Below are 23,285 nucleotides of genomic sequence, written 5' to 3' on the forward strand. Positions count from 1 at the left end.
CGCTGGGGCGAGACCCTTGGTGCAGCCCTGGCTGGAGGAGCCAAGGCTGAGTCACCCGCTGGCCGGCAGCTGCTCCAGAAGCAGGGACCTGCCCCTGGACGGCTCGGCCGGGAGCAAGCAGGGCCTTTGCTGGGGGGGATGCGACAGCCTGGGCCTCAACGTGCTCCTCGTGCTCCCTCCTCCGGCCTGGCAGGCAGGCTGGGGCTTCGAGACACCCGTTTGCCCCCAGCGGGGCAAAGCTCCTTGCTGCAGCTCAGGCCCGTGTCGGCCACGGGGAGCGAGCCCAGCAGCCCCGTGGCTCGGAGGGCTTGCCAGGGTACCGTAGGTCAGCGCACCGAGCTGTGGCTCTGCGGTGCTTCCAAGGGGTCCTTCGGGAAGGCAAGTCTGTTATCCAGAGGGTTAAATCTGCTGGCCAGGGGCTTGCTGGAGAATTGCAATTTAAAAAGAAAGGTGGGAAAGCAGCGTTACTCTCAGCTTCCCTCCCAGCAGCATCGGACGGGATGGACATGTCTATCCAAATGGGAAAGTCTCCCTCTAGCGCGCACAGCCCGCTGTGCACAGCGGTGCCGTCCTGCTCCGGCTGCAGGACTGCACACAACTGCGTCGGCTCCAGGATTTGCAGGGGCATCTCCTCCTGCTCCGGAGCCGCCCTGCGCCGCTGCCTCGGGGCCCCGGGGAGCTGCTGTGGGTTAACGCGTGCTCCCCTGGGCTTGGGCTACCTGCTTCCTCGTAGCCTGAACGCACATTTTACTAGCACATGTCAGATAGTTGCCCCAAGCGCCTCAGAACCAGCCTCATTTCAACCCAACGTGCCGTCGTCCTTGCAGGAGGTGGCTCTTTGAGAAGGCAGAGAGCGCAGGCACGCAGCGTGCTGCTCCTGCTGCCAAGCGCTGCACCCAAGTGGCAGGCCAGCTCTGTATTATATTAAGATTTTTTTTAATGAATACAGCTCTCGGCAGGTGGCACCAGCTAAGAAAACAGAGTTCCAGGGAGAGCAAGAGGGAGGAGGAACCACGTCTTCAGCAGCAGCCACAAAGCAAAGGCTTGACATTTCTACAGCAGCAGCAAGTTTGCGTGCCGGTTGGAGACACCTAATCTCCTTCGCGGGGCGCCAGCAGCTGGCTGTGCGTCCCTGCCTCTCCGCCAACCCGCATCATGCTGTGTCCTCGCTGCAACGCTCGCTGCCCAAGGACAGATCGGCAAAAGCAGAGGAGAGGGGAGCCCCTGCAAATAATGCTCCTGCGCTGCTGCAGCTCAGGCACCCCGCTCCTCATCCACAGTTTGTGCGGAAGTAGGAGAAAGTAGGTTTGTTCAGGAAAAGTCCTGTACTCCTTCCAGACAACTGGACCAGAGGGAGAATGACACTGGAGTCCCCCAGCACTAAGGCAGCAGTTTTACAGACAGTGTTGCACAAGACCTTAGCAAACCTGATTTCCAACACTGTGAACGGCAAAAGAGCACAGGAAAAACAGGTTAAAAAGTGAACTGTGCTCTAACCCAGGGCTTCATTTCTGATCTTATGTGAGTGACTTCCCTGCTACCTGGAGTCACAGCCAGCCAGCGGAGGGTGGGCTGAACCCAGACCCAGCTCTGCTCCCGCTGCTGCCGGCGTGGCCCCAGGGACCAACCTATGTGCAAGCGAGGGGTGAACTGCACATGCCTTTCCTTTAAAGGCAATATAGCCACTGACGTCTGTGCTGGCCGGGGGAGTGACGCTGGCATGAGCCAGCCGGGTCCAGCTGCTCCCAGGCCAGCCAGCGCTGGCTGTGCAACCCCGGGACACCGGCCAGGCCGAGGGGGAATGGGTGCTGATGCTGGGCCGGGAGCTGCTACGGGTGATGCAGCTGCAAGCGTTAGCACAGGGCTAGGCAGTGCCAGCGCTCAGCTCCAGGGTGCTGCTTCCTCCCACCTCCCTGCCTGGTGCATTGCTCTTCCACCAGGCCCTGAGCCAAGTGGAACTGGGACAGGTTGGCAAGACTAAAGCTTTGGGCTCCTACAACCCTGTGCTACCCTGGAGCACAGGAACAGCCAGAGCAGAGCTGCTCTTACGCTGCAACAGGCAGAGGATGCCCCACCTGTCTGACCAAGAGCTGGTTCAGAGCCCAGCTTTGCTTACGCGCAGCCCAGTTTAGCCCTCCCTGCTGCAAGTTTCCTTCCACCAAGGAAGCGGAGAACTGCGTGCCCTCCCCTGAGCGCCTCGCTCGGCCCAGCTTCACCGTGATTCAGCTCTGCGCCGTTGTGACTGCGATGGTAACGTGAGCATCTCGCTGTAGGGTGCTGCGCAGGGAGACTGCCTTCCCGCATGTGTGCTGCGGCCTCCCTCGTCTCCTCCTGGGGCAGGAGGGACCACCGGGGGCTGGTTCTTTGGTAGTTTGAGTGCTTGATATGGTCTCCTTCCCCGGGAAAGGTGAGCTGCAGGGGTGGGTCCAGGGTGGAGGAACTGCAAGGTCAGGGACCAGCCCTGTGACAGCTCAGTCTCCTGCCCAGAAACGTCAGACCCTGGTAGCTGGTTGTTCCACCCACCCCGAGGAGCAGAGCAGGTGGCTGGAGTTCATGCCGCAGAGTGCTAGGGACGCTGAGCCCGAACCCATGCGGATAAGGACCTGGGTGCGATGCCGCACGGAGAACAGTGCGAAGAGCAGAGGGAGGGTTTGACGCCGGTGAATGCAGGGGTGGCCTTTGCTCTGCTGTGCCTTGTGCAGGGGGGCACGGAGGCGATGGGGGCTGCTTGGGCGATGGCGAGGGACCCGTCACTGCCAGCTCGCACAGCCCTCGGGCAGGCTCTGCAGAATGGCCTCCAGGTTCTGCTTGTCGGCCCGGATCTCGGCCAGGTCGCTCTCGAACGCCTGGATCTTCTCCTGCTGCCGCTCCGCCTCCCGCTGCAGATGGCTCAGCCTCCCAGCCAGGGCGCCCGGCTCAGCCAGGCGCAGCTGCAGGCGCTCCAGCTGCTGCCGGCTGGCGTTCAGCACAGCGTCCACGCGCGTGGCCCGCTCCAGGTTGCCTGGGGAAGGACACCGATGAGCGAGAAGCACCGAGCCGGGCAGGAGAGGCTCTGGACACACTCCAAAGGCTCAGGCCTGGGGCACCAGGCAAACTGCAGGGAGCGGGTGCAGCGGGGCATGGCGGCATTGCAGTGACTACAAAAAAGCAAATAGGACTGCGGCTCCAGAGAGGGCCTGGGCACGTCTCTGTTACAGGTGGAGGATGGTTTCACTCCTTTGCAAAGTTTCAGAGCAGGAGGAGCTGGAGCAAATCCGTCCAGCAACAAGGCGCAAACCCAGCCAGGCGCCTCCCTTGGCTCCCAAAGGCCTGAGCCCTTAACCCAGCCCTGCTCCACCGGGAGATGCCAAGGGAAATCAGTGTCTCTTCTCCAGCACGCATGTTCAGCAAGCCCCAATCCTTTCCACACGAGGGCTTTCCCTGAGATGTGACCCCCCTCAAGAAGCTTTGCTAAGATCCAGAGTGATCTCCAGCTCAGCCTGGACAGCACGTACCCAGCACCAGGGAGCAGAAGAGCCCCCAGCTCCCCACATGCACCTCACCTAGGCTGCTGAGCAGGTCGTTCAGGGTCTCGATGTCCGAGAGCAGCGAGCCCCGGGCTTCCTGGAGACTTTTTGCCATCTGATTTGCCTCCGTCCTCACCTTCCAACACAGACACCCAGATCAGGCACCCTGGGGACCCTTGGCTGGATGGGAGAGGGGAGGGGATCCCAGGAATGGCCCAAGACATTTCCCGTACAGTGGAGCCCCAAAACCAGGTTTCTCCCTGTGCTTCAGGCAAAGCCCCTTCCTGGCTTTAGTTGGAAACAGGAGGACACAACCTGCCCGAGGGGACCTGGCTCACCTGGTCTGCTTCCTCCAGGTCCCCCCTGAGTTTCTCAGCCACATGCTCCTGTCTGGAGAGCTCCCGCCAGGTCTCGCTGGTGCGCGTGGCGAGCTCGCGGGCCTGCTTGCGGGTCTGCTTGCTCTCCCGCAGCACAGCCTGTGCCCTCTGCAAAGGGACGGACACGGGAGCGTCACTCAGGGACACCCAGGAGGCCTGCGGCTGGCTGCCAGGCTAGGGCAGCAGACACGGAGAGGGCCCTGGTCGCGTGCATCCCTCCTTGTCTGCGTGCAGCTCCGGCTGGGCCTGCCGCAAGCCTCGGATGGCAAACGGAGCTGGGAAGGTGTTTCAAGGAGCAGGAATGTTGCAGGGCAGAATCAGGGCTGTATTTGGGGGAGCTCCATGGTCCTGCCTGCAAGAAGCTGGGCTCTACTTCAAGGGCTGCCCAGCATGGCCCTGCCTCGCAGCCTGGCATGGGCTCCCTGCACCCCGCACCCCTCGCTCAGACCTTAGCGCTCTCGCCAGCAACTTGCTTGGCCTCCCCGGCCGTCCTCCTGGCTGTGGTGGAGACAGACAAGGAGTTTCCCAGCATCTTCTCTGCCTGTTTAGTCTTCCTCTGGGCCTCCACCATCGTCCTGTCCCGCACAAGCGCCATCCTCCTGCTCAGGGCAGCCTGGCCCTTCCGATGCCCCAGCACCTTCCTCATGCCTGTGGGGACAAACCGGCGATCACCACCATGGCCTTTTCTCCCCGGGGGTGCCCAGAGCTACGTTGATCTCAGGGAGCAGAGAGAGAGGCAGGAAAGCATCAATCAGCCTTGCTGGGTGTTTGCAGGTGGGTGACAGCTCAGGTGCCAGCCCTTCCTCTCCTCGAGGACGTGGGATGCATCAGCTCCCTGTGTACAGGCACCTGCTCCGACCTGGCTGCCTTGGAAAACATTTCAACCCCAGCTCAATTTTGGCCATCTCCATCCTCTCCATCTGGGAGCTGCGGTGAGCCAGGGGCTGGCCAGGGATGCCAAAGCAGCATCGATGCAGACCCCGTCTGGAAGGTGGCAAGAGCTGAGCTCTGGCTGGGAAATGCTCCGGATGGCACCTTTTACCTTCCAAGTTGGCCAGGAGGGACTCTGCGTCGGAGAGCACAGCTTTGCCGCCTGAGACTGCCGAGGTGGCCAGGGCACGGGCAGAGGCAGCCCTGTCCCGCAGCTGCGGAAAGGAGAGCCGGGATGAGGCTGGGCAGGGGGCAAAGAGCTGCGTCCGGCTGGGAGACGTGAGGCCCAGCCAGCTCCCGCTCGGCAGCTGAGCTCCTCGGGAGATCCGTGAGCACGAGAGGGAGAGGTCTTCCAAAACCGCTCCCGCTCCCCTGGCTACAGACATGGCCCCATCAGCTGCTGGAGCCGGAGGGCCAGGGCTCCCCATCTCCCTGTGCCCAGCACGGGAGGCAGGAGAGGGATGGCCCCGGCATGCCCGGGGGTCCAGCTAGGATGGAGGGTGCCCATCACTTATTTTGCAGGACGTCCCACGCGGGCGAGCAGCGATTCTCCCCAGCAGCCCTCACCTGCTCGAAGCTGCGAGTCCTCCGCAGCTCCCGGCGCGGCTCAGCCGCCAGAGCGCGGGAAGCCTCCGCAGCCCGCCGGGCCGACGGCTCCCTGGCCTTCGCGGCCTGCTCCAGCGCCGCCAGGTCCCGCGCCAGGGCCCCCGCCCGGGCCAGCAGCGCCTGCTGCGGGGTCAGAGATGCAGAAGGCTCCCCGCGGGCCTCCCCCGGCGCTGGGAGGGAGCGCGGCCGCGGGGGCAAAGCGCGGGGCCGTGCAAGCAGGGCACTGGTCCTCGCTGACGCAGCGGGGAAGCGAGAGCCTCCTTAGCCACTGTGGGGGACGCAGGGACACGGCCCCTGTCCTCGGCCACCCCGGGGACAACCCCGCCAAGCTCCCCTCCAGCCCCAAGGGTCCCACGGGGATGGGGCGCTTTGTGGGGCGATGCCAGGGGCTGCGCGGAGCAAGGACGCCCCGGTCAGGGCCGGTGGGTGCCGGGAGCTGAACGCCGCTCACCTGCCCCGGAGCAGTCGTCGGCAGCAGTTTCTTGGCCATGTCCGTGTTTGCCTGGTGGACGGCTGTGAAAGCTCTCTTGGCCTCCGCTGCCACCTCCAGCATGTCAGCGCCCAGCTCCTCCTGCGCCCGCTGGATTTCCCTGTACCTGCGCGGACAGGACGCCACGCTCACCTGGGGTCCCGCAGTGCCCCGAGGGCTGGAGGAGATGGTGGTGTGGGACTTGGCCCCGGACACAGATGTAGGGCAAAACTGCTGGGGAAAAGGGCCTGAGACCCCCTTGGCGTGGAGCAGCACGGATCTCCGCTTTGCAGCACTGCAGCGTAACGAGTTTGGCAGGACTCAGTCGCGTCCCTTCTGGGCAGCTGACTCTGCCGAACCCCCACGAGCTGTTTCTGTGACAGGTCCCGGCCGGAGGCGAGGGGCTCCCGGCGCCCTGCCGGCCCGCAGGCCCACCGTCGTCCCCTCACCTGGCCTCCAGCTCGCGCTGCGTCCCCAGCATCGCGCTCTCCTCCAGCAGGCTCTGCAGGAGCACGTAGCTGGCGTTGGAGGCCCCCAGCGCTCTCCTGACCACGGACTCCACCTGCGCTGCCGCGTCCCCGTGGCTGCAGGGACAAGTGCAGCGGGAGAGAGAGGTTATTAGGAGCAGCCTCTTGGAAGAGAGAAGTCATCCAGGACCCCGCAGGCAGCCTCCGCTCTGCCCCGTGCGTGCCGGGCAGGGGGAGGCTCATACAGGCCATGCAACGGAGAAGGAAAGCCCGGGCTAAGGGATCCCCCGTCTCCATCCTTCTCCGCGAGCTGCGAGCCGGGAAGGGAAGGAGGGTCCCAGCACAGCGGCTGTGGCGGCCGATACGGCGCAGCCCCTGCGTGCTGGTGTACCTCTCGGCCAGCACCCGGGCCTCCAGCACCAGGCGGCTCCAGTTCGTGGGCTGCTGAGGGATTTCGTGCGGAATCTCCTTTAAACGCAAAGAGCAGCAGTGAGAGGCTGGCGGGGGAGCAGGGGCACCCCGACCCGGCGAGCCCAGCGCCGCAGGAACCCCCAAGGTCCCAGGCTGCGGCTCTCGGGGGGGTCGGAACCAAGAAACCCCCAGTTTTCCTGGCGAGAGCCTCCTGCACCAAAAAGGCAGCCCGTCCCCGAGCCCCCCGGGAGCGCCGGCCGGCGCGAGCCCGCACCGTGGTGGCCAGGGTGTCCGCAGCCTGCTGGATCTCCCGCTGCGCCGACTGCAGCGTGGCCCCGATCTCCGACAGCAGCGCGCAGGTCTTGGCGGGGCTGCGGCCAGGGCAGCCGATGGCCCCGCTGACGCTGCTCAGGCGGCCCCGCGCGGCGCTCAGCGAGCCGGCCAGCCGCCCCACCTGCTCCGCGAGGGCGGCCCGGGCACCTGCGGGCAGCACAAGCGGAGGCTTGGTCCCCGCGGAGGCACTCGGGGCCTCCGAGCTTGCCTGCCGGGCTGCCTCGTCCCGGAGCACCTCCGCGCACGCCTGCTAACGGGAGGGGAAAACGGTCCAGGAAGGGACCCAGGGATGAGGCGCCCGGCAGTGGCAGATGCTCGGTTCCCACGCAGCACCCTGCGGGAGGAAGGGTCCCCGGTGGGGTGACACATCCCGCTACCTCGCAGGAGGTGCCGGCCGGACAGCCCGTCTCCCCGGGGTGCATCTCCCAGCACGGGGGACCGGCCATCGCAGCCTGGTTTTTGCAGCCATTCCTCCATCTCCTGCAGCGTGGCCTTCAGCCGGTCGGCCTGGGGAGCGAGACGTGGGGTGCACGGGGTGCCAGTGAGGCACGCGGGTGCCAGGCCGGGGTGCTGCGCCCTGTGCGCCCGCCTCGCCGGGGCGAGCAACGTACCTCGTCCCTCACCAGCCCGTAGCAGGCAGGGCACTGGCGGCAGCGGGAGCTCGGCGGGTCGGGGAAGAAGTTGGCCTGGCACCGGTCGCACTTGTAGCCCACGAAGCCCGGGCGGCAGACGCAGGTGCTGTTCTCGTGGCACTGCGGCGTGACTGAGCCCAGCGGGGAGCAGTTGCAGGCTGCGGTGGAAAGGGGTCAGGGCGAGGGATCGGCACACGCCGCGGCTGCCAGCCCCGCTCCGGGCACCCAGGTGCCGGCCCCGCGCCCAGTACCTCGGCAGCCGCCGGCAGAGAGGCCGAAGAAGCCGTGCTGGCATCGGTCGCAGCGCGTCCCCTCGACGCCGGGCTGGCAGGAGCACTGCCCCGTGAGCGCGTGGCACCGGCTGTCCCGCGACCCCGACGGGTGGCACTCGCAGCTGGCACCGAGAGGTGGAGGGCGGTGAGCAGGGACCGGGCGACGAACGCAAAGAGCAGAGACCCGAGCCGGGGACGCAGACCCCCCCTCCCCATTGCACCCCGCCGGAGGCTCTGCCGTGCCCCGCCGCCGGCCCCGGGGAGGCCTCGTCCCGCCGTACCTCTTGCACCCCACGGCGGGCTGCAGGCGGTGGTAGCCCGGCTCGCAGAGGCCGCAGTCTCTGCCCGCCACGTGAGGGAGGCAGGGGCACTGGCCCGTGGCGGCGTCGCAGCCCTCCCGGCCCGGGGCCGAGCCCTCGGCGTTGCACTTGCACGCTGCGGGAGACAAAATACTGCTGGGACGGGACAGCGGGAGGGGGACACCGGGGTTCAGCCCCCTGAACTCCCATCGGACGGGGCTATATCCAGGGAAGGAGGATGGCAGCGGGGAGAGAAGGCAAAAGACTATCCCTGAGCGCGCCCAGGAGCACCGTGCCACGGGTGGACGGGTGCTCAGCCCCCCTGCTCGGCCCCTAAACCTGCCGGGCATCACCTGCCGCCATCCACCTCCCCTGCCGGGAGGATTTTGGCTCCGAGAGGAGCAGGGGCAGAGCCCGGGGCTGCACGTACGCATGCACTTCCCCGCGGGAGCGGGAGCCAGCGCGTCCCCGTAGAAGTCCCGCCGACACCTCTCGCAGTGCTCGCCCGTCGTGTTGTGCAGGCACCGCAGGCACCGGCCGGACACAGGGTCGCAGTTCCCCACGGCGTTGGGATCCACGTTCCCGTGACACTGGCAGGGGACGCAGGGACGCACGGGGCCCCTCTGCCCCAGCGGGTCCCCGAAAAACCCGTCGTCACACAGCTCGCAGCGTTTCCCTGGGGAGGGCGGAAACGTGGGGAGGATCCGGTGGTGCCAGGGGCCCCGGTGCCCACCCGTCCGTCCGTCCGTCCGTCCCTGGCCTCACCTCTCTGCCCCGGCGGGCAGCCGGTACACACCACCTCGCCGGTGCCGGGGACCTGCGCGCAGGGCGAGTGCCCGGGGCAGGGGCACGGCTTGCAGTCGTCCGAGCGCCCCGCGAAGGGGTTCCCGTAAAATCCGGGGCTGCAGCGCTCGCAGGAGGGGCCTTCGGTGTGGTGCAAGCATCGGCAGTGCCCTGCGAGGGGGAAAACGGAGCCGAGGGGCTGCAAAAGCCCGGCCGCGGGAGGGATCGAGATCCGAGCTCGGTGCGGGGGTGAGGAGGGCCGTGCACCTCCCGCCAAGGGATTGCGCCGGGATTGCAGGTTCCCCATCAAGATTTTCCCCTTTTTGCCCAGTGCTTACTCAAGCGAGGAGGTTTTGCCCAGGACGCCTGGGTGCCGGCGCCAGCCTCGCGCTCCCTGGCGGAGCGGTGCCGGCGCGACGCGGGAGCCTGGGCGCGCACGCACGGAGCGCCGGCAATGGGCGCAAGGGCTGTCGGCGCCTGCACTAATCAACAACATATTTCTCAGCGACGAGCTGCTCTTCCCAGCTGTACGCGGCCCGTGCCACGGAAAACACAAGCAGCCGGGCTGGGAGCCGGCGGGGGGCAAACGTCTCCTTGCGATCCGAGCCAGCAAGTTGCGGCCTTCAGAAATCAGCTGCGGGGAGGAGGAGGAGGACGAGGAAGGACGCTTCAAACCCACCTCCCTCCAGCAAGGACCACCCCTCCTCCAGGCAGCCGCTTGGCTTGCCTGGGAGGATTTTTCCCTATGATTTGTGGGGTCGGTTCCTCCCAGGAGGGCTGTAGGGTTGTGCGGGAGGGAACGGGCATTTTTCCAGGCATTTTACCATTTACCCCACGCATGGGTGGAGCTAGATGATGGAAAAAGAAAGGAAAAGCGGGTGGCAGAAAAGGGTGGAAAAATAAATGAAAGGAAGCGTGCGAGCTGGCTCGACCTGGCAGAGCGAGAGCCGGGAGGAGATCAAAGGCCTGGACCCGTCCCCGGAGACCGTGCTCAGCCGGCAACGCCAGCCCCGGCTCCGCGAGACAAGGGGGCGAGTTTGCAGGCCTGTTTCCGTTGGCCGGTTGAGAAAAATGCCTCTTCCAGCCCTTTCCATCCTGGCCACGCGCTCTTCTCGCCAAAGGGAGCCTGCCAGCGAGGGCCTGGGGCTCTGCCTGGGTACCAAGTGCATCATCTTGTTTCCCAGCTCTCATCCGAGCTGCCACTTCCATAGGGACGGATGGGCACTGAGAGAGCATCTCATGAGCGTTGTCCCAGCTGCACAGCTCTGGTCTGCACTGACCCGGGGCTCGGCTGCTCCGTGCCCCCGGCTGCAAGGGGCCGGCGCCTCATCCAGCCGGCACCACAGGCGGTGGTTCGGGATGCGGCATCGCGGCTGAACTTCAGCCGGGACACGGGGGCGTTCGTGTGAGATGGCAGCGGTTTGCAGTCTTCCTCCCCGTCCCTGACTAAAGCAAGCCAAACACTTTCCCTGGCGGAGCGGCTCCCGCTGCAGAGAGATCGCTGCCATTTGCGATTCATTTGGAGTTGGCAGGAGCCGGGGGCTTCGCTTCCCGCGGACGGCTCTACGGGAGCTCGCTGGGCGACAGCGCTCTCCTTGGCACGCGTGTCGCCGGCAGACCTGCTCCCGCTCCGTAAGGGAAAAGGGGCTCGCAGGGCACCACGGAGCAGCCCGCGCCTCGGACCTGCGGCCCCCCGACACGAAGGGAGAGCAGGATCCGCAGGAACCACCCACTGGCACAGCCTCGCTGCCCCCAAGACCTCACCTGGGCTTCTGCCTCCCTTCGAGCCTTAATCGCCGCTGTTGGCACACGCTGCTGAGCAGGGTCCGGAGATGGAGCAGGGCTCGGGGACCCCAAAGCTGGGGATCCTCCGGGGCCTTCCCCAAGCCCCTACTTTTCTTCCCATTTCCCTGCTTCTCTGCTCAGTTTCCAGGCGCCACGTCTGCGTGCAGCCTGCTACGTTCCTCCCAGGTCTTGAGCAGTGATACCGTCTGCAAGACCCGTCCTAGCAAAAACCTCGGCTCCCCCACCCCTCTGGACACCAGCGCCCTCTCCTTTACGCTCATGAAGCGCCGTGAAAGGACCCCTCGTACTATAAAACATCGCTGTTATTGCAGTTAACCCATTCTTTCCGTCTTTGCAGTTATGCATCCAATCCCTATAATTAGCCAGGCAATAAAACTTGAAGGTTTTGGGGTACCGTAACGTCACGGATAATTCCCAGCGGCCCTTGGGCACACGCGAGTGGGCTGACTGTTACCCATTTACGCGAGGATTGGGTGACCGGAGGGGTCCGCGGAGGCCAGCGGCCGGGGACGCACCTGCGAGGGGGTCGCAGCTGCCGTGCTGGTTGCAGGCGCAGGGCACGCAGCCGACGAACGGCCCGCCGAAGGGCACCTCCCGCTTGAAGCCGGCCGCGCAGGACTCGCAGAACTGGCCGGCGTAGCCCGGCGGACAGACGCACTCCTCCACCCAGGCGGCCGACGAGGCCGGGCCGGGGCGCGCGGACGTGAGCTGCACCTCGCTCAGGGACAGCCTGCCTGCGAGAGGACAGAGCAACGCGAGGACGGGGGACACGTGCCCTGGTCTGCCGGCACAGCCCCTGGCCCCGGCCTCGCCGTCCTGCCTGGAAATGCTCCAAAGAGGCACAGGAGACCCCCAAACGCTTCCAGACACCCCTGGGGCTGTTCACGGAGAGAAGGATCCAGCCCCTACAAGGCATCTTGTCCCAGCTCTGCTGCTTGATACCGCTCTGACATCCCAGCCCCATCCCAGCTTGGTCCCCATGAGGCTGCTGCATGGTGTCACCCTCCTTGCACAGGGCCACCGCATGGCGTCACTCGTCTTGCATGGGGGGCTGCTGTGTGGTCTCACCCGCCTTGCATGGGGCCACCGCGCAGTGCCACCCTCCTGGCACAGGGACGGTGCACGGAGTCACCTACCTCGCAGGGGGCCGCGGCTCACGCGGAGCCGGAGGGCGGTCAGGTTGGAGAGCAGGCGCTGGAAGCTGAAGGCCGACAGCGAAGGCTCCGCACCCTCCTCTGCCTCGTGAAGCCTGTTGGAGAAGCAGCCAGGAGGGAGGGAAGGGCCTGGCCGGTGGCCACCCACCGCCAGCCGTGCCAGTGGGACAGCTCGGCTCCCCAAGCCCGGACCAGGCACAGAGATGATGGGGACATGGCTAATCCTTGGCAGGGGCATGGAGCGGGGCTGAACCCCCAGCTCAGGGTGACCTAGACAGGACACGGTCCCCATTTCACCAGCCCCAACCAGGACCGGACATGGCGTGAGCCAAGCCTGCCCGAGGAGAGCGCCCAAGGGGCTGTGACGGGTACCTGAAGGTGACGGCCTGCTTCCCCCGGCGGGGCCGGCTCTCGCTGCCGGCCGGGGAGGAGGTGGCCCGCACCGTGATCCCCATGCCCTCGCCCTCCAGCACCAGCTGCACGCGGGGCAGGGGTGCTCCGGTCCCGTTCCCCTCCGCTCCCAGCAGCAGGGAGAGGAGCTGCCCGTAGCTGAGACGCTGGTTCTGCAGAAACTTCTCTGTGATGGGAGAGAAGAGGAAAGTCTGTAAGACACGGACGTGCCAATGTCTTGTTCCCATCATGATCAACAGGAAGCAAAGCTGGTTTGTCCCCGGTCACCCTCCTGGAGCAGGGCCAGCTCCAAACTGACCTCCCAGGGTCCCAGCCCACCACTCAACCCACCACCACGGCCTCTTGCTGCAGCTGCGGAGATGTGACCAGCTCCTTGCTGGAGCACAGTTCATGCATCCACATGCATCTGTTCAGCGGTGGGCAGTCACACACAGGACAGTGCCGGGGGGGATCCCGCGGCAGAGCAGGAGCCCAGTTATGGCGCAGGGGCTTGGCGGTGCTCCTGCGCGCGCGATACCTGGCGCAAGAAAATCCACCGGCTCCTCTCCGTCCCACTCGGTGAAGATCTCGCCGTCAGCCCAGCGCAAAGGGATCTCGGTGCCATCCGGCGCCGCGGCCGCCCAGCCCTCCAGCCCTGCGTGACGAGCACGTGGAGGGGAAGCACCGAGTCACCCTGCGAGCCGTGGCAGCAGCAGGGTTTTGCTTTTCATGGCTCCAGCTCATCTCATGAGATTCTCTGATGTCTAGTAAGGTGCAAGCACTTTCCTGCAGCTGGAGCCTCTGTAATGCCCTGCTCGGAACGGGCTCTGGGGCCCCACACGCCAGATAGCAGTGCTAGCCATCCCCCACTCCCATCTGTTTGTTTTCTTGGATTTGGAGAAAATTAGTATCTTTAAACTTTTGCCTCTCTGCCCATTCTGTGGTTCAAAAGTTGGAGAGCGGAGGAAGCCCAGAGACAGATGGGGCGTAATTGCATTAAGTTGGTTTCCTTCGGAAATAAGTTAAACTCTCCCCCACTCCCAACGGTTATTTATTGCATCCAGCCCCGGGCGCCTGGAGGACGAATGCTTGGAAATCTCTCCGGGGATATTGAGTGGGCTGCACTCAGTGGGATCCCTTATCTAATCATCCCAAATCTGGACCACTGACCCTTTCCGGCAGCGCAGGAAGTTTCAGGCTGATCCAACTCAGCCTGCAGGTTTCGGGAGCACTTTGGGGGACTTGATTTATGAGCAAATATCTGTACTCTAATGAGTGCTGCTGCTCTGCTGCACAGCCTAATGGGGAGCTGAGCTTGCTGCGGACCCGGCTCTGCCCGGAGGTGCTGAGCCTTTGGAAGCCTGGCCCAAAGCTCTTTGGAAAATCTGGCCCCAAACAAGCAGCCCCAAATTGGCTAGATCGCCTGCCACAGGAAGGGGGGGAAAAGCCCCGGTACAAAGCCTGGCTCCGTTTCAGGGCTGTGGAACGCATTACTGCAATACCGCAATTAGCAGCGTGTTTTAAATGCAATCAAGAGAAACTTTCATCTGACCTGTTCACCTCTCACCTGCTGGCTGGGGACCGATGTCCTTGTCAGGGCGCGGGCAAGGCAGGGAGCCGATACCCCACACACTGGGGTCCCCACGCCACCTAACTGAGTGACACCTGCCTGCTCCCCCAGCCTGGGGAACAGGAACTCCAGGGAGCCCAACCCCAATTAGACATCAGAGAATCCACAGGCGCAAGTGCCGTCAGAAACGCCACCACCACCGGAGGAGCCTAGAGGACTCTGCACCGTACTAGACACCGGAGAAGCCAAACAAGACACTAACTGGGTCCCCGTGGTCAGTGGCCGGCTCTGAAATCGATGCTTCGAATCTCCCGCCAGCCCGGCCGGGCTCTTTGCACGGACCGTGAGCTGGAGGGGGTAATTCCCTGCCCAGCACCAGCCCCCCCGCAGGGACGTTTCCCAGGGGAGCAGGACGCAGGGGTCGGCTGGCTCGGAGCACCCCGGGGGGGGGGGGGCGCAGGCCCGCGGTGCCCGGGCGGCAGCGGCAGCCCGCAGGCAGGGATGCAGGCGTCGCGCCGTGCGGCAGATGGCAGGGTTTCCTCAGACATCCCGCACGGAGATGCCATCCGGCCTTTGCGGGCCCAGCCCTGCCTGCAGGTGGGCAAAAAGCCCCCTCCCGCTCCTGGGGACCGTCCTGCCCTGCTCCCGCCCAGCCGGAGGCAGCCACCCCCCCCAACCCGGGGAAGGGGAAAGTTCCCACCAGGCTCCATCCTTGTGGTTTTTATCTTTCCGCCCCGTTTTCCCTGCAGTCCCTGGTGGAGCAGGGGCATGCCGGGACAGCAGCGCCCAGCCAGGGCACCCTCCCCGCCGGCGAGCCCTGGACCAGGATGCTCGGCCCCTGCCTTCCCAAACCGCTGGGGTATCCTGCTCTTTGGCGGCTCCAGCGCCGCCGTCCCCTCCGCTTCCCCAGCAGCGCTGGTGGCCGGGGAGCCGGCGGGACCCGGTACCTCGCTCGAAGGTGGCGCGGACGTGGGTCGCCTCGTAGCGGGCCGCCGCGGTGCACGCCGTGGAGTGGCCGTAGCAGAAGCAGCTGGTGCAGCCGGCCGGGTTGTGGGGCTGCAGGTTGAACCACCCCGGCTGGCACCTGCGGTGGGGGAAGAAACCTGGAGCGCGGCACAGGGCAGAGGGCGGGCAGAGCCGCGGGCGTCGGAGCCTTCATCCCGCGAGGAGGAGGAGGGAGGCAGCTCCAAAGGAGCTGCATCCCAGCGGTCCGGAGAAATGCCGCGGCACGGCCTTCCCGGGCCAGCGCAGCGAGCAGCACAGCGGCGTTTCCGCCGCAAAGCCCCGGCACGGAGATGCCGGGCGAGCAACGTGGCCGCGGCCTCCGCGCCGCTCACCTGTCGCACGCGGAGCCCTCCACCCTCTGCTTGCAGGCGCAGCGCCCCGTGTTGGGGTCGCAGGTGCCCACGCTGCCCGCCGGGTCGCAGGCGCAGGCTCTGCACGGGGCGAGACGAAGCCGCGGGGTGAGCCCCAGCGCCGGCCCGCCGCGGGGACCCGGGGCCGGGCGCCTCCTCACCGGCAGCCGCCGTCGCCGAGGCTGTGGAAGCCGTCCTTGCAGCGCTCGCACTTCCAGCCCGTCACGTTGGCTTTGCAGGCGCAGGCCCCCGCGCTGTCGCACTGGAGCTGCAGGGAGCCTGCGGAGCCCCCCGAGCCGTCAGGAGGAGGCGGGGGGACCTCGGGCGCCAGGCTGCACCCCGCACAGGACGGGGAGCATCGGGGGCAGCCGGAGCGTGGGAAAGCTGGTAGAGGGTAAACGCAGCGGCATCCACGCCGGTGCATTTACCCCGGCATCATACCCGACCGACCCTCCCACCCTGCCATGCCCCCAGAATTGCCCCCGATGCGGGCAGGGGCCTGGCAGCGAGAGCCGGGGCGTCCCCACGCACCTGCGGCGTTGCAGTGGCAGGGCTGGCAGGCGGCCTGCCCGTCCCAGCGGTAGTGGTTGGGCCGGCAGCGCTCGCAGCGGGGCCCGGCGGTGTTGTCGCGGCAGCGCAGGCAGTGGCCCCCGTGCCCGGTGCTGCGGTACAGCTCCCGGTCGTAGAAGCACTCGTCCGAGCGGCCGCTGCAGTTGCAAGCTGGGGAGGAGGCGGAAGGGGAGAGCTCGTGCTGCTGGCCGCTGCCACTTGCCAGGGCACGCCGCAGGCAGCGCAGGAGCCCGGGGGTTAAAACCACCTCCTGGGGCGGCTCGAACGAGGGGAGCGAGCTCTTTGCACCGCCTCCCTGCTGGGAGAGGAGGCGGGTGCAGCTCCATGCACATGGAGCAGACTCCCGGCACTCATGGGCTAAGGACACGGGCTCCTAGGGATGATGGCACGACCAGGCTGCCTGGCATGCAAATCCTCCCTCACTGGCCAAAAAGCCTTGCAAAATGGGGCAAGCGCTTTCTTCCCCCGCCAGAAAGGCAGGAGCTGCCGGACAAGCTGAGCGGGCACCGGCACAGCCGGCGGGTCTGGCTGCTCGCCCGCAAGGAAGCCGTCCCCCAGGCCGGCACAGCACCCGGCGCTACTCACGGAGACACTCGTTGGCGGAGGCGGCGGTGCCGCGAGCCCACGGGCGGTCCTGGTAGAAGGGCTGGCAGCGCTCGCAGTCGACTCCCGCCGTGTTGTGCTCGCACACGCAGGCCAGCCGCCCGGCCGCGTCGGGAGCGCAGCGGCTGGCGTGGCCATTGCACTTACACCTGCGGCGAGCGGGGCAGAAGGTAGCACACGGCGCGCTTGGCCCGCGGCCGCCCGTCTCCTCCCCGGGGTGCTGCTCGTGCTCCCTTGCAGATGCTGCCTTGCCCCTTCGTGGGCTCGTAACCCTGCCCCGTACCACCAGCTCCGCTTTACAGCTGGGAAAAGTCGAATCTGAGCAGTTGGCCCCAAGAATGCGACGCAAACAAGACGGAGCCGGAGATGGAGACCAGCCTCCCCAATCCCCAGCCCTACACACGTGTCCGGGAAGGTCGCCTCCCTGCAGCCTCCCTCCCGGCCCCTCACCTGCCGCCGACGGAGAAGTCGGAGATGGCGTAGTAGTACGACTGCAGCACCTTGGGGTCCTTGAAGATGTCGTCCCCGAAAGTGTTGAGCCGGTTCAAGGAGATGAGCAGGTCGGTGACGGTCACCCACTCCTGCAGGGGACACGGGGAAGGCTCAGGCCACCGGCTCCCCATCTCCGCTGCAAATCCCTTCAGCTCGAGGACATTCCCAAGCATCCCCAGCCCCGGCAGTGGCGGGCCCACCTCCCCCACCGATGGGCACATCCTGCACCCTTCCAGGACGGGGTGCAGGGCAGCACGGACCACTTTTGCCCGCGTGGTGCCATTAACGTGCCCGGCCTCGGGGCAGCCCCCGCAGCACCTGCAGCGCCGGGCTCCCGTCGAAGTTGTAGGCGCTGGGGCGGCCCTCCAGCGTGGAGAAGGCCACGTTCCCCCCGCTCAGCGGGGAGATGTCGCTGAACTCGTCGGTGCAGAAGGCCACCTGCTCGTCCTCCCCCGGCCTCAAGTACTGCCGCTGCCGTTTGCCGTAGGTCTTCTCGCAGGACGCGCTGTAGTACTGGTAGGGCAGCCAGGGCCCGTCGGCGCGGCTGCGCTTGTAGATGGCGAAGCTCTCGGGGCGGCTGGTGTGAAACTTCAGCCGCACGTAGGTGATCTCGTAGGCTTTGCCTGGTGGGGGGGACGGGCAGCGCCGTCAGCAGGGAGCTGTGCCCCGTCACCCCCCTCCTACAGCTCCACCTCCCGGGACCACCACCGTCACCCTCTCCCAACCACCGCACCCGCTCGGAATAGCTGCAAGAGGAGCAGCGAGAGGGGCTGCACTGCCAGGGCCACCCAGCGCGGGGTGGGGGGGGCTGGCCGAGCACGCCGCTGGGAGCAGACCCCGGCACGCTCCCCGGGCAGCCCCGCCGGCATCACCTGCATTCGCCGTTTTCTCCCGAAAACCACCCGTTTCTCCCCCCACCATCTGCCTGAACAGATGCGAACAGATGCGTCACCACGCGGAAGCTGCTGCTCAGACGCCGTCTGTGCCAGCGCCGCGGGACGACGAGGCTCCAGCCAGCCCGGGCGCAGCGGGAGCAGGGCGCAGACGCTCCCGGCCACCAGCCGAAAGGCATCCGCGCGCCACGGAGAGCGGAAAGCGCCGTCCCCGCAGCCGGCTGCCCCCTAACGAGCTGCTTCTCTCCGCAGAAGAAACCCAGTCCAGCCCCGACCCCGAACTCCCCCTGCAAGGCAGCCTCCTGCTCCGCGTGTGGAGGCTGGGTTGCACGGAGCCACGAGCCCAGCGTAAAGCCGGGATCTGGTAGGAAGAGTCTGGCCCACGCCGCGAAGCAGCAGCCCCAGGGCACCAACCGCCCTCTCCTCCCCTCAGCTCAAGGCTGGTCCCCACGCAGGGGGACCGGCCATCGCCACCGCCTTTGCCAGCCCAAAGACAAACAGAGGACGCCAGTCCCCAGGGCTGCCAGCCCAGCGCCGAAACTGCTTTAAAGAATTGCTTTAAAGAACCAGGAGGGGGGGTCCCAAAGCGAACCTCAGCAGCACTTAGCTGTCAGGGATGAAGGACCTCCTCAAAGACCTGGTTGCTCCATAACAGCACCGCTCCCGACAGCGCAAAACAATTAGCTACAAGGTTTTGGCTTTATTTGAAAAGCTAATGAGTTGGGAATGTTTGAGGGGTTATTCCGGGACTAGGAAAACAAGCCTTTAATTGGGCCCATATGAATAATGTCACTGCGACTTTGCTGCAGGGGAGCCCAGCTAACCGAGGCTACCGGGAGGCTGGGAAAGCTGCTGCCTCCGACCAGCCGGGAGAGCCTGGTTGAGCTAGGGCAGGGGAGACTCGCTCGTACCTGCCCGGAGCTGGCGAGCATCGGGACAGGGCTGTGAGCGCGTGCTCCTCCGAGCCGTCCCCACGCTCCCATCCGAAATCTGCCTCCCTCTGGGGCCTTCCCACGCAGATGCTGCTGGAGGCATCCTTAACTTTAAACTCTCTTGGTCCAAAACGCGCGGATCGCTGCAGGATGGGACGGTTCTCAGGACAGTTATTCTAGTTTTTCAGGTTTTGCTTCATCGCAGCCATGACGAAGCAATGCCGAGGGGCTGGCGAGTGAGGCCGGCTCCGCTGTCACCTGCCCCTGCCCTCCACCCCGCGCCGAGGGACCCCCGTGTCTGGTGGCGCCTGTTCCCAGACGCACAGCCCCGGGGGGACGTCTGCCAAAACAGGGAGGTCAGAGCAGTCACCTCGCGCAGCAATTTCCTCTGGGAGAGGAACCGTGCCGGAGCTGTGTCAATAAACAAGCGCTGCCCAAAGCAGCCTGCAACAGCCTCGCGGCGAGGGGAGGGGGAGCGGGACGGTTCAGGGGGCTCGAGCTTGGTATCTTAAGCTTGGTGGCGAAAACTCACTATAGTGGAGAATATTGCGAGTTAATGCATCCTTTTTCTGGATGGTCACTTTAATTGGCCAAAGTCTGTTCAGTTCCTCCCAAGAAGGGAGAATCCATGAATAGCCCATGGTCCCAGCTGGATTGTCCTCACTTTACTGCTCAGGGAGATCCAATGGGTCCAAAATACATGCACACTGCAAGAAGCCATGGCCGGGAGGGACAACAGTGGGACCCAGGAGTCCCTCTCTCACAGTTCTGCTGCTTTCCACAACTACGTGTTCACTCACCTCCTGCACAGGTAAAACTACAGCTCCTAAAACACTGGAGGTCTCCAGATGGACAAGTTTGGAGAGGAACGAGGGCTGTGCTGATTTATCATGTCACCTGAGCATGGCTGGCAGCCTCCAGCCCCATCGAACCCAGGCTGCACAGGGCTCAGCCCCAGGAGCCCATCACAGGTTCGGATCCCCCAGGAAAATCAGCATCAGAGTCATGGCTGCAAAGATCCTACCTAATCTAGACACATTTAAATCAGATATTCACATTCCAGGAGTTATCTGAGGAGCTTCCTGGACCACCTATGCCATATGTGTCTGCAACCCCACCAATATTCTGGGTTCCTTCCAGGGCCATGCTGTTGTCTTGCAGTAAATGCAATGGCCACAGTCGTTACGGGACTATCGATCTGATGCAAGTCCAGTGCACTATATCAGCATGGCTGAAACCTCTCAGAGAGGAGAGACTTAAAGGATGATAATCTAATTAACGCCAATCAACAGCATGTAGGTAAACACGGGTCTTGTCCAACTCATTTGATATCTTGTTTAATAAGATCCCCAGGTAACCACACTGGACAACCTACAAGACATCTGGCTCAGGACTGAGCAAGAGAAACAGACTGGCAGGAGATACGCTACACGGGTTAAAAAGCCCAATTGCTGGCTCGAGCTCGTGGCAGAAATGCAAGCGAGGGCTTGTCCTGGGCCGTGTCCCCGGAGGGGAGCACCGCAGTGGCTGCATCGCAGCATGCGACTGCCTGGGCTTTTCCCCAATAACCGGGGAGAAAGCGTTAAGATAATGACAAAAAAAATCTGCAGCTGGGACTAGAATGAGGAATGGCAGCTGAGGGAAAAGTCAGACAGCAACATGCTGGGCACAAAGACGGCACTTTTTAGCGTGCCAAGATATATCAGGAGTCTAGGAAGAGCAGCGCTGGGTACGTTTGCAGAGGAATGCCCCGGCTCAGGAAGGGACGCAGGGATCGGGGTTGGTAACCAGGGCTGGATGCAAGCTCGGTGCAACGTTATGGCCTCAGGTGTGTTCACAAGGCACAGACTCAAGCAGAGAGGTCCCAGGAGCTGCACAAAACCCTGCTAGACTCCACTGGACATCTATGAACAGGGTCTGACTGGGTACTGCCAGCCCATGGAGGAGCTGGAGAAGAGCCACAAGAAAGGCAGAGACTGGAAAGCGAGCCCTGAAGCAAGAGACTGGGAGCTCAGGCAGCTGGCCCGGGGAGGACTAACAGCTTCCAGCAGCTGGAAGCAGAAGGGAAGAAAATTCAGGCTAGAAGTTGTCTGCAGCCGTGGTGGGGACTAGCCCTCAGAGGAACCGACAGCAGCTTGCAGTAGCAATGCAGATTGCAATCAGAGCATCTGCGCTCCAGTTCAAGCATGAATGAGTTTAGGGAAACCCGACGGCCTGCGTTGGACGGGAGACGGGACGGTCCCCTCCAGCACGGTTCGCAGGAGGTGTCGGAGCGGGGAACGGGGGCCGGCGGGCTCCTCCAGCGCCGCTTCTCAGCCCCGGCAGGGAGCCCAGCCTCGGCTGCTCGGGGATGCGGACCAGATGTCTGCCTGCTCGCAGGGGGCTGGGAAAGGGCTGACCTCCCGCGCGAGCAGGCAGCTCCGTGTCCCCACCAGGGGCACGCGCGGACCCTCCGCCGGCCGCCCTGGGGCGACGTGGCCAGCCCGCCGGCTGGAGGGGGCCCGGGGCTGTCGCCGTTGTTGGCAGTTGGATGTGCTGCTTGTTTGGCTCTGTCCATAGCCCCCCCACGACCCCCACCTTCGGCATGTGGATACAGCAGATAATGAAGATATTAAAGATCAGGCCAATTGCCAGGATAGTTTAGATGGCAAGAAAGCACTAAAAATCCTTTTTTTTTAAATGCCAGACATGATTCCATGAGCTTTAACTACCCTACAAATGGGTGACTTGTGTAATATTTAAAATATAGAAGGTCACATCTCAACTGGAGAAGCCTGCCAGGGCTGCCGTGGCATTCGCAGAGCTCTGCCCCCCCCCCCCCTTAGAGATGTATGGTATGTCCTCAGCAATGCACGGGGATGAAATGGCACCGGTGGCAAAGCAGAGGGACACACCGAGGCTTTGCACCCCCAGTGCTCAACCCTAGCACGCAAGGCTCTCCTGGTGGGTGACCATCAGGATAGGGAGCTGCCTGTCTCCTGCCCGGTAAACTTGCATTATCAGTTAAAACAGGCTTGAGCTAACCGAAAAGCGGGCACCCTTGGCAGAGCTGGGTGGGAAGCAGCACAGGCAGGCATGGCTGCTGGGCAGACACGGCCACCACGGAGCAGAAGAGCCTTGCTGGCCCATAAGCGCTTTCAGGATCACGTTCGCACCCTCACCCACCCTGTCCCCGTAGGAGACCCAGCCTCACTGCTGCGGTCCATCCCCACTACCAGCCACGGGGCTGACGGATGGAGCAGACCCTCCCCAGCTCCTTTCTGTGACCTATCTGCTGTGCTTAGCGAGGGACATCTCCCTCCTTGCAACCCGTAGAAGCCCTGGAGAGGAGGATGGGGGGTCCTGCCTTAACCCAAAACCTGCATCAAGAGTTACGGGGTGCAGGAGCATCCCCGATGAGAGCATCCAGCACCCCCCGTCCACATGGCCGTCCATCCCAGGGCTCGAGAGCATCCCCCTCCCACCTTGCCCACCCACCCCGAGGCTGCAGCTCTCGCGGGGGTCCTGGCCGCACTCACCCAGGTGCAGCGTGATGTTGACGGAGTTGGGGTGCTGGATGCCGAAGGCCATGGACTGGCTCTGCCACCAGGTGCTGTCCTCCTGGCTGTGGAAGTCGGTGAGCAGGGAGGCGTTGTGGTGGAGCAGGGGGTCGCCGGCGTCGCAGCGGTGGCACAGCTTGGTGGCGTCGCGGGCGCCCATCTGCAGGCAGTAGTCCTCGGGTGGCGAGCCGCACGTGTTGGTGGCCCGGGCGGCCCGGCCGAACGCCGCATTCTCGAAGACGGGCATGCAGCGGCGGGCCCGGCCCTGGGCATCACGGCAGGCCGCCGAGCCCCCCGCACCGGCGCCCAGCGCCAGCAGGGCCAGCACGCAGAGCCCGGGTGGCCACGCCATGCTGGGGCTCGCCACGCCGCACACTGAGCCGCCTCCGGACGGCCTGGCGGCAGCAGGAGCAGGCAGGATGGGATGGGATGGAATGGGATGGTCCCCCCCCCGCCTGGCACCTCCTCTCGCTCCGAGGTCCATCTTGTGGAAGCTGCTGGAAATGTCCGAAAAGCATCGTTTGCAATCCTGGGCTGCGCGGTTTGAGCCCCCTGCAAGCCTGGAGCCCCCCGGCCCCGAGGCCACCCACGCCATGGGGCTGCGCAGGCTGGGGACTCCCCAGTGGGACATGTCCCAGCCCCAGGGCTTCAGGGATGGGGGGGGTTGGGGCCTTCGGCAGCACCCGCAGAGCCAAGCCCCGTGATTTCTCAGCCCCGGGGACGAGCCCGTAACGATTCACACCCAACGCCTGGGCTTTTCCTTGAATCGGTGGGGCTCGCCAGCTGTCCCGCAGTGCCGAAATCAGGGTGGGGGAGGCTTTGAACCAGACCCATCACAACCTAAGCACCCTCTTCTTCTCCCTGTGCTGACCCACAGGGACCCTCCAGCTCCCCCA

General features: G+C 64.8%; 1 protein-coding gene across 1 annotated transcript; it reads right to left on the reverse strand.

Annotated features, from left to right (window-relative positions):
- Positions 1–955: 955 nt before the first annotated feature.
- Positions 956–22,756, reverse strand: LAMC3 (laminin subunit gamma 3). The gene is made up of 28 exons (XM_067308892.1): positions 22,369–22,756; positions 17,344–17,648; positions 16,984–17,114; positions 16,516–16,682; positions 15,892–16,080; positions 15,522–15,639; positions 15,343–15,441; positions 14,953–15,089; positions 12,974–13,090; positions 12,418–12,622; positions 12,028–12,140; positions 11,407–11,625; positions 9,068–9,256; positions 8,733–8,978; positions 8,285–8,438; positions 7,983–8,125; positions 7,711–7,889; positions 7,477–7,606; positions 7,041–7,246; positions 6,747–6,823; positions 6,338–6,472; positions 5,871–6,015; positions 5,381–5,542; positions 4,926–5,028; positions 4,332–4,531; positions 3,845–3,991; positions 3,543–3,642; positions 956–3,001 (listed from the first exon to the last, which is right to left on the reverse strand). Exons 1-28 carry the CDS (start codon positions 22,739–22,741, stop codon positions 2,751–2,753), a joined length of 4,740 nt encoding a protein of 1,579 aa, XP_067164993.1. The 5' UTR covers positions 22,742–22,756; the 3' UTR covers positions 956–2,750.
- Between the last annotated feature and the right edge of the window lie 529 nt (positions 22,757–23,285).

This window comes from Apteryx mantelli, chromosome 21 (genome assembly GCF_036417845.1).
Source record: "Apteryx mantelli isolate bAptMan1 chromosome 21, bAptMan1.hap1, whole genome shotgun sequence".
NCBI lineage: Eukaryota > Metazoa > Chordata > Aves > Apterygiformes > Apterygidae > Apteryx > Apteryx mantelli.

Coding starts and splice junctions, on each gene's coding strand:
- LAMC3 (XM_067308892.1), bottom strand. CDS start 22,741: ATGGCGTGGCCACCCGGGCTCTGCGTGCTGGCCCTGCTGGCGCTGGGC. Junction 7,607..7,710: donor ACGGGCTGGTGAGGGACGAG/GTACGTTGCTCG, acceptor CTCGCTCCCCAG/GCCGACCGGCTGAAGGCCAC. Junction 5,543..5,870: donor CGACGACTGCTCCGGGGCAG/GTGAGCGGCGTT, acceptor CTGACCCCGCAG/CAGGCGCTGCTGGCCCGGGC.